The sequence below is a fragment of the Phoenix dactylifera genome, unplaced genomic scaffold (assembly GCF_009389715.1).
Source record: "Phoenix dactylifera cultivar Barhee BC4 unplaced genomic scaffold, palm_55x_up_171113_PBpolish2nd_filt_p 000590F, whole genome shotgun sequence".
Classification (NCBI taxonomy): domain Eukaryota; kingdom Viridiplantae; phylum Streptophyta; class Magnoliopsida; order Arecales; family Arecaceae; genus Phoenix; species Phoenix dactylifera.
In genome coordinates, this window is record NW_024067989.1 from 3,449 (window position 1) to 14,042 (window position 10,594).

General features: G+C 36.1%; 1 protein-coding gene across 1 annotated transcript; it reads left to right on the forward strand.

Annotated features, from left to right (window-relative positions):
• Positions 1-5,422: 5,422 nt before the first annotated feature.
• On the forward strand, positions 5,423-8,178 carry LOC103698253 (cytochrome c1-like). Its single transcript, XM_008780246.3, has 2 exons — positions 5,423-5,614; positions 7,337-8,178. Exons 1-2 carry the CDS (start codon positions 5,600-5,602, stop codon positions 7,784-7,786), a joined length of 465 nt encoding a protein of 154 aa, XP_008778468.1. The 5' UTR covers positions 5,423-5,599; the 3' UTR covers positions 7,787-8,178.
• Positions 8,179-10,594: the final 2,416 nt, after the last annotated feature.

Below are 10,594 nucleotides of genomic sequence, written 5' to 3' on the forward strand. Positions count from 1 at the left end.
AAAAAGAGTGAACTATATAAGTGTTACTAATATAATACAAGTTGTTTAAATTTTCATCCATAATTTCTTCATTCCAGTCCAGTACGAAAAATTGCTACCAATCTTGAAATGTGTTATATACCTTCATCTATCTAAATACATTGCAACAATATTGTTGGTTACAAGATAATTAAAAAGAGAAATAGTGTGCCACTTTGTAGTAAAACATATATGTACTAAATGGGAGATCATAGTTACCAGCATTTTCTGAATAACTTTCTCACTGACATGATCACGCCCATCAGCTCCGCCACATATGTTATAGGTGCATGCGTAGCATGAAATAAGTATAGCTAACTCATATTTTAATTATTCCTTCATATTTCTTTCTCAAAAAATATCCTTTCAAGTTCTCTTTATCTTTAAGTTCAAGATGAATTTTTTGATCTGGGAAGTGGCAGAGTTAACCAAGAAATATAATTTACTTGATTAATCGAATGCACTACCGCTATTTCAAGATTATCTGACAACCAGATATATGTAGATCAATTAGAGGTGGTAATTGGATCGGGCCGGATCAAAATTTCATAAATCTAAATTTAATTTTTTTATTAAACTGATCAAAAATTCAAATCCAAACCCTATTTATTTATTAAATAGTAATTTAACCCAATCTGCATAATATTTTTATTAAATAGAACGAATCAAATTAAATAAGTTAAACAAATTAAGTAAGTTTTTAGTGAACTATATGAATATAAACAAGTTAAATAGGTTAAACAAATCAAATTAAATAAATTGATAATGAACTGATCTAATTATTAAATATACTAAATTAAGTTAAACAGATAAAAAATAAGTTAAAAATAGATCAAAGATCGTACTCTGAACTCAATCCACGGTTTAGTTGGATTGATCTATCTATGATTCAAATTTATTTATGACAACTTTGATCTATCTATTTAAAATAGATCATTTATAGATGAGGGGTGATGAATCAGGTCAGAAATTGCCATCACTCTCCAGTTTTTAACGGGAGGCACGGTGGGGCCAGAAGCTAGCCGCTGTCGTTTGTCGTGACACCAAACTTCAGCGGACGTTCGGATGCCCTCTTGTCCAGTGTCGGAGTCACGTGAACATCTCGTCAACAAGCCCAAATCCTGACGTCCTTCCTCCCCATCTTTGTACTGAAAACCACTCGGTAGAGTCCGGAACCCAGTGACACACTGGCGTCTGTCCAAGTGAAGGACGGGGACCCCCCACTCACGGGACGGTGACCACATCCCCACCCCATCATCTTCCAATCATCCCACAACCGTCTGATTCCCATCCAACGTGTACCAAGTAAAGGTGAGAGCATCGCAGCAAGCACAGTGTAATTGTCACATCTTGGAACTGTGGATGCATTTAATCAGGTGTACCACCGTAGGCCCCTTGATTGGACCGGCCTCTTCTGTTCGTTTATAGGGGCTTGTTTGGAAGCTACTCCACTAGCTCTTAGCCAAATCGCCGAGAAAGGGGCTTGTTTGGAAGATGGATGGGTTTATCTGGGATTAGAACCAATAAGAGCGTGAGGCATGGAATCACCATAATTAAAAAAAAAAAAAATAGAACCTTACAGATAAGAAGAATAACTTAAATGCTACAGATTGCCTGCCGTCTCACTGAATAGTTTCTTGGTCATATATAAATGGCTATCCCTAACGATTAAAGAATGGAGATTTGTTACGCTCATAATAATAAGAATTATATGAGATAGGACATACTTATACCAAGGTTAAAAAGAATAAAATAAGAATAGCATTTATTTTTCATTTGAGGTAAATAATGCTATTTCAAATAGTGACTGCAATCTTGATATTTTCTATATGAGTTTTTTCTGCATCAATATCTTTTTAAATATCAAATTTTGAATTCATATTCTCTCAAAATTAATATTTACATTTATATCCTCATAAAGCATTTATTTTGCTATTTTTTATTTTTATTTTTACATATATATCCGTACCATCTAACGCTATTAAAAAATTAATAATTTAAAATTAAAATGTCTAAAATATTTTTAATAGGTAGATGTACAAGAAAAAATATTTTCCAAGTGATCGCGATGGAGAACAAAAAAATAATTTTAAAATTTTATTTTATTTTTAATTAAATAAATATGATTTTTATTAACGGTGTCAGAAGAACTGTTATATTAGAAACATTTGTGTAAAAACAGTATTTTAAGAGGGTACAAAAATAAATATAAATTTTAAGAGTGTATTCAAGCGAATTTAAATTTTTAAAAGAATATTTATAAGATAGGACATACTTATACCAGGATTAATAAGAATAAAATAAGAATAGCATTTATTTTTCTTTTAAAGTAAATAATGCTATTTCAAATAGCGATTACAATCTTGCTGTTTTCTATTTAAATGCTAACTGGGGATAAAAACTGCTGTTTAAAACTATTGTTTTAGAATAAATTAAAATATAATTCTTATTATTTATTTTTTTTTCTTAAATGGGGAACAAGCCCTAGATTAAAAATTTACAATTTTATAGACAAGAAGGAAATATTAAAAATTATAATGAAAAATTGCAAGATATGACCTGCAATATCACTGTTTAAAATAGTCCCCAAATCACATGTGGAATTCGGTGACCGGAAAACTACCTCTGATATACTGTATCAATCACTGTAACATTGAATCGGTAATCTGATTTTAAATTAAATGAGTGATCAGTAGAAATATTCATAATAAAATAAGATAATAAATGGATAATTTCTAAGTTTAAGAATTTTTATTATAATAGTAGATATGAAGAAAAAAGAAAGATCGGATGGGACAAATTTATACTAAGCTTGATAAAAAAATTTATTTTCCATTTGAGAGAAATAGTGATATTTAAAATAATGGTCACAGTTTAATTGCTTTCCGTCTAAATGCTTTGAATATTATATGAGAAGAATTATGGAAAAAAATATGAATTATCATTGTTAGTTTCTTTTTAAAATGGAGGATAAAGTTCTTACTTAAAATCGAATTAAGTATACCAAAACACTGTAGTATGAATTTGTTCTGGTTAAACTCGACTTCATGGGTCGTCGAAGAGTACAACAATCTTACAGAAAAGTTAACAGTGCAAAGAATTAGATGGTTACTTATGCAGCTTATCATTTTATCTAAAATAGATCAGGATTTTGTCTCATATTTTTTATGGTTTATCTTGCTTTCTGTTTTTTATTTTTTTACAAGTTTTACGACCGTTATGTGAACTGCCATGGTAAAACAAAAAATAAATAAATAAATAAATAAAATAAATAATAATGTGAGAGAGAGAGAGAGAGAGAGGAGGAGGAGAGAAGGAGGGGGAAAAAAGAGTGCAGTAATCTTGTCATTCTAAAATGGGCGGCTAGACCTAGTTTGACGGTGATGAGGTGGCGGTGAGGTGGCGGTGATGGACACCGTCACAAAAGAGAAATCGACGGAATCAGCGGGCGGAACAATGGGTGCACCAATTGCACGATGGGGCCCGCATCATCAATTCAAGGGGACTCGGGAGCCCTCGGGGGCCGCGAGACACGTATATGGCAGGAAGCTCACGTGGCGTGACTCCGACGCGTGGGGCCCGGAACCCAGCTGTCTCGCACGCTTGCTTTCAGTAAAGGGGGAATGGGATGTCCTGCCACATCAGCACAGTGTCCTCCTTGAAAGCCGCTGGGGCCCACCAGCCCACCGACCCTCGCCGGTTCTTCTTCCCAGTGGGCCCCGCGGGCGTCTGCTTTCCAGCCACGAGAGTACCATCTTTGTGACGTTGGCAAGTGAAAGTGTGCCACGTGGACAGCCAGAAGTGTCTAGGTAGTGGGAAAAGATGGAATGATGGGAGCTTGAGGTGAACAACAGCCCACCGCGATGCACATTTCCGTTTCTTTTACGGAACGCTGATGCTGCCACCCTTCCATTGCTGGTAATCTACGCTCAGGGATGTTTTGTGAAAATTACTAGATTGGATATAGACATAGAGCAGTCCACATGAATGTGAGTAATTTACACAATAGAGTTAATGTAAAATATGTGTACAGCTCATATACAAGTATCTGCATGGTATTTTAAATAATATTGGTCCAAACAGGATAATTAGAAGTCCGTCGCTTATGATTCAAGCTGTTAAATATGATATAATACTTCAATCTATTTACGAGTTTAATGGCCAAATATGTGTATATATATATATAGTTGTATTATTTAAACTATCTATTTTTTACAATTATACGCATAAGAGATGGATATGCTAGGGATTTTCAAATTTCATAATTTTTTAACCATAAGCAATTTATAAATAATAAATTATATGTAAAAACTTAGATCATGGATATTGGATTCTCGATGGTTCGGTCATGATCAACCATATTTGGAATATTGTATAGGCACCTACTTAATAACTAACTCTACTACGTACTATACGTACATAGAGAGAGATCCTTGTTATATATTTAGTATCACTCAACATGGACATTTACAAGTAAATAAAAATTAAACAAAGTTGACATATTAGTACTTCTAAGTAAAAAGTAATATAAAAGGTTAAGTGTGTTTCTCAACTATCATGTAGGAGATCAAAGTGCTATGTTAATAGTATTTCATTTAAAATTAATGACTTATGTATTTGGAAGGGCCTAGCTAGAAAGTATCATACAAGTTAACTATAGTTTGATTGATGTTACTTTCTTATTAATGTCTCTCACATTATTATTTAGTACTTCATGTTATGTTGTATAAGTTATAGACAAAAAGAAAATAAAAAGTTACATAGATTGTAAGATTTTTTTTATTTTTTAAAATTTTCTATGCTATGATATGATGAGTATTTAGAAATCATAATGAAGGACTTATTTGTTCAATAGGGAAAAAAAAAAGTATGCATTCCCATGATATTTCTTATTTCTAGCCTTACGTATACTGATGAAAAAATATTATAAAATCTTGTAAAAAAAGACTTGGATTGCTATACGATGTGCTATTTGCATCAAAAAATGACATGCAACACTTGATGGCCACCATCTGAAAAAAAGACAATTATAAAAAATATTCTGCAACACATGATGACCGCCATCAAAAGATGGATAACCATCAAAACAGTCACGGCATATAATATATATAGCTGTTTTGTTCAATGTCGTCTATCTTTCTTTCGATAGCGATTACCCAGTGTTGCATGGCACTAGTCTGCATTGCTACAGTATCCTACATAGAATTAGTGCTAAAAAAAACTCTTTTAATATATCAATATTAAAAACTGGAGTGTGCATATCAACTTTTACTGCAACAAAACACATAAACTAAACAGAAAGAATAAAAGGTATATGCATGTATTTTTCTCAGATAAATTAAAATAATAGGGTTGCAGCTGAAAATACGTGACTGGTTGCCTGTAAAGATTCCAAGTGGCCCTGGCAGTCCGATATAAATACCGACTCCCCCAACCTCCAATACCATCCCACCCGTCTCGCTTTCCTCTTCCACTACCTCCAGTCACTTGTTTCTCCGGCTTCATCAAGCCTCTGTGTTGTTGAGCTTCTCATCACCAACTTCCTCCTCTTGTCTCCATTTTCTCTAGACTTTAGCCTCCCATGTCTACTGTCGAGGTGAGCCGCTTATTTAAGCTTTCCCCAGTTAACAAAGTGCCAACAGTATGTCCCTAGACTGCTGGATCAACTTCAGAAGATCATACTATGTTAGATAAGAAGATTTTTAATTTTTTCTTCTGTTACAGCTTCTTAATTAGTTGGTACCATATATCCGAGGTAACATAGATGATAATAAAGATCTGGACTTAGATCTGGCCTCCTAGGAGTTGGAAGATCCACCAGATCCAGATGGCTTGTTTCATATATATAGCTTCCAGATTTTCGAAAGGTAAATAGTTCACAAAATGATCTGTGATAAGTTGTATTAGGTCACTTCTTGGCTTTGAGACATAAGGAGACATGCTAGTTGACAATAAATCAGCGAGGAAATAAGTTTTTTCAGTTCTTCCCAGTTCAAAACTATCTTTAGTGTGGAAATATAGGAACCAGTCATGTTGATCGTGGTTTAGATTATCTGGAGGCTAGTCAGAACTCAGATCTCAAAGGGATCTACTTGGATTCAGTTGGCATCCAAATCTGGTCGGCGCCGTTTAGATCTGAAGAGCCTCAACTCTAATTAGTTCATTGATAGATCTAATGGATTCAGGTTCAGATCAAGCTCCTAAGATTGCAAGGTTTAGGCCGGAGATCTGGAAATAAGTGTAAGGCCAGGCTTTACCATGTTGACCTATATGCGGTGTGGTCCAAATTCTTTAATCAACAACATCCACTTGCACTCCATATTAATTAGTTATTTTAAAACTACCTACTAGTCTATCATTCTTGCAGTTTTTTGTCCGACTTTTTTATTTTTTAATATTGTTGCAGTTAAATAAGCATTCTATTTTTATATTTTTACAAAAAAAAATTCATCTTATTTTAAATAATTTTAATATTATATTTTCTTTGCGATCTTATTTGGTTTTAAGTTCACCAGCCAGCATCAAACGTGAGGCAAGCTCATAATGGTAGAAGATCAATTTTTGTGGCTCCAGAAATAAACCTGATTTGACTTTTTCTTACCATCTTATACAGAACAGGCCCTCACATAGACTAATATTTACGACCAAATATAAAAGTAATTTTGATTATCATGAAATAAATATTTTTTATGTAAATCCTCAGCGGACCTACAATAAATAATTATAGGGATGCACTTTCTTTGTAGTGGGGTGCATGGGAGATCGCTGGTCATCACTATTTTTTAGTACAAACACTTTAGCAACAGACCCAAGCACATCCCACTAATCATTAGAGGTGCAGCAGGAGAGGGATGTCTAGGTTATAAAGACCAATAAAAATCCACTTAACCCATAAATTTTCACATAGAACAATGTACTCATGCCCAAGCCGACCCTGACCTATATATATTTCAATCCAGAACTCAATATCGGTTGGGTGGATTGAATATTCAGACTGGTTCGGACTGTATACTAAAACAACTTCGATCATCTCTAGTCCCATACTATATATGAAGGTTTAGATGTAGGTTGGGCTAGATTTAAGCCGTTTTTTAGATATCAATTCACAGGGAGGTCCGATTTATTTGGATCCAGATCACTACAACAAGGGATTACAGATAAGAAATCAAGACTCTTTCAAGTCCAACTAGCTCAATCCACTTTTGGGCCTAACAAGTATAGGTCAAGCCGGTCTATGTTGCTCCACATTTTCCAACCTAAGTAGCGTAAAGTTCTTTGATTCCCGGTTATTACAAAGGTGGCGGTTTTGGACGTGCAGGTGGAATCAACTCCGGTTATTGAGGCCCCGGCAGAAGCGCCGGCCGCCCCGGTAGAAGCCAAATCTGCTCCCGCACCGCCCGCTGAACCAGTAGCCGAGGCCGAGCCCGCCGCCCCGGCCGTCGAAGAGTCCAAGGAAGAAGCCCCAGCCGTAGCACCAGAGGAGGCCGCCCCAGAAGCACCACCAGTAGAGCCCGAGGAGAAGAAGCCTGTCGAAGAGCCTGCGGTCGAGGCACCAGCCGAGACTGAACCAGTGGCTACGGAGCCGAAAGAAGAACCCAAGCCAAAGGCAGAACCGGAGGCCCCAGCTCCCGAGCCCGAGAAGCCTGCCGAACCGGTCGTCGAAGAGCCGACCATGGAGGAGCCCAAGGCTGTCGAAGAGGCAGCACCGCCAGCGGTGGAGGAGGTGAAGGCTGAGGAGACGGAGGAGAAGACCGCGGTCTCGGAGTAAATAAGAGTAGTGCTTTGGGTCTATGGCTTCCATGTTCTGTTTGATGAGATGGAGTTTTAGTTTTAAGGTTTTAGATATTATTAAGTTCTAATAATAAAGATTAATATATATGAAATAATCTAGTATGTGTTTTTAGAGCACGGAGTGGAAGTTATAATCCTGTTTAGGTGTGCATTTTACCCAGTGGACTTGAACCGGTAATGTGCTTTGAGTGTGATTTAATCTGCTGGTCTATTACTCTATTTTGCAGTACTTTGTTAATCTTCTGCGGTTTTTGGGATGAGTGCCCTGTTTAGATTGTGGGCTTTCTATTGTGTAATAATCAAGATTGTTTTAAGATTTCTTGATTTATATTGGTAATATATGTATGAGTTTTCAGTGCTCATATTGTACAATGCATTCCATTCGTCGCGAAGAACGTTTTGCAAGTTCTGTAAATTATGATATGATTTAAAGAATTAAATGTACACTTTATGATAACTCTTTAAAAAAGAGTCAATAATTCAAAATTAATGATAGATTATTTCAATTAAAGATTCAAATCATTACCCATATGATAAAACCATCAAGAAATTAAAATGTGTTATGGTAATCTCTAACTTAATTATCATGAATCTATCAAAATAGCCATTTTTAATGGCATAATATTATATTTTATTATGATATGTTCATGAAAACTTAGAGAATGGGTTTAAGTATGTCCTTGATCTTACATTGTAGATTTTCAATTTATATGATGTATTATATATATTACTTGACCATGCTAGTATAATGATATTGTTCAATTTTATATTGAGTTGGTGTGTACGTAGTTACATATTACCAAAATATATGAATTTTAATTTGTAGATGATGTTTAATAATTTGAATCTTTAATTTAGATAGCTTATTATTTATTTTAAATTTATTTTTATTAGAAATTAATATAAAGTATATAGTCTAACTTTAGAATAAAAAATATGATAATATGACCTATTCATATTCAACTTTATATGCTAAAACTTTATTTATATTACATAAGTCGAGATGCCGCCACCTAGTAACCGAACATAGAACCCACATAGCCAAAATCGGTCCGCAACTTAATTAATATTGTTCACTTTCTATTTGGTGCTTTATTTTGCTACCTTCTTTCTACTAGCAATCGAAACACGCAGAATGAGGTGGGGGGGACGGTGGGGAAGAAAAGAAAAAAACCGAGAGGGGCGCGGGGGGGGGGGGGGGGGGGGGGGGGGAAGAAAAAAACTAAGAGGGGAGGAGAGGATACAGTTATTTTTTAGGTCACGTTAGGTTGTCGAGAATACAAATCAAAAATAGTTTTATCTTACTATAATATTTATTCATAGAAATCACTGGATTTAATTTGATACATCTTAGAATCGATCTATGTTGATAAGACAAACCGACAGATATCTGTCGAATTCAGGCGAAGAGCACTGGATAGCTGTGAAAAATATTCTTGAGTACTTGAGAAGAACTAAGGATATGTTTTTGGTCTTTGAAGGAGGATCTGAGATAAAGGTAAAAGGATACACATGTTGCCCAAGAAAACAACCCAAGAGGGGGGTGAATTGGGTTTTAAGTACTTATTACAAATAAATACTTAACGAGTAACTAATTAAACTTTATTGCAAGCGGATTAATTAGTTTACTAGATGTAGTGAATGAAGGGGATGGAAGAGACAATGAACCAATCACAAACACAAGAGGTTTTATAGTGGTTCGGAGCTAACCCTTGCTCCTACGTCTACTCCCCAAGCTTCACTTGGGAGTTCGCTATGATCCCTCGGATTACAGCCGGTTGTTTTACAAGTTCACAACCCAACTTGTTGTTTTACGAGATCACAACGAACTCGATCGGTTTTCACAAGCTCACCGACTAAAACTACCCGATTGTTTTCTCGGGATCACAATCGAACTCTTACACCGTTGGTTTTACCCTCGGCTCACCAACCAACCTTACAACCCTTGATTCAATCCCCTGATTGAATCAAGTAAGAAAATAGTTTGGGAAAATTACACGGAAAGCTTCTTAATAAGCAAATATTAAACAATATGAAAAGAGTGAAGTTAGAAGCCCTCAAACAGATTTTGGAAGTGGAAAAAGGGGCTTCTCGACTTTAGAGTCTCCTCTTTGAATGCGCTAAAGACTTGATGTCAGAAGGAGAGCCTTGAATGTGAAGGAAGGAGTTTGTAGGATGGACTTCAATTTGCTTCTTCCTTCTTTTTCTTGTATTTACTCTTGAGAGACTTTGGTAGGTGAAAATCACTTTTTCTTTAAATGGAATCTCTCTCTTGATGTCTATTACTGTTCACTCTGGCTATTTAAGCAGTCCACTTTGAAAACTAGCCGTTAGACACCAATTTAGGGCAGTTCTGCACAATCTGCAACTCTTGACAATGTGTCCGTTGGGATTGGAGTCGACTCGCTCGATCTGGAGTCGACTCGGCTGTTGCTGGAGTCGACTCATGCTTTACTGGAGACGACTCGCCCACTGTTCAGGATTTGAATTAAAGTGCTGTCCCGTTCTGGAGTTGACTCGGCCAAACTTGGAGTCGACTCGCCAGTATCCGGAGATGACTCGGCCTTTTGGAGACGACTCGTTCTCAGGATTCCAGAGATCTTTCTTTCAGGTTTACTCCCTCGAGTCGACTCGGATTCTATTGAAGTCGACTCGGCTCTCAGAGACCGAAAAACTGATCTTCTGTCTTTGGAGTTGAACTGCCTCGGAGTCGACTCGGATCGTTTTGGAGTCGACTCAGCTCTCAGAGCCCGAAGTTGGTTCTCTGACTTTTAGTCTTGCTTTC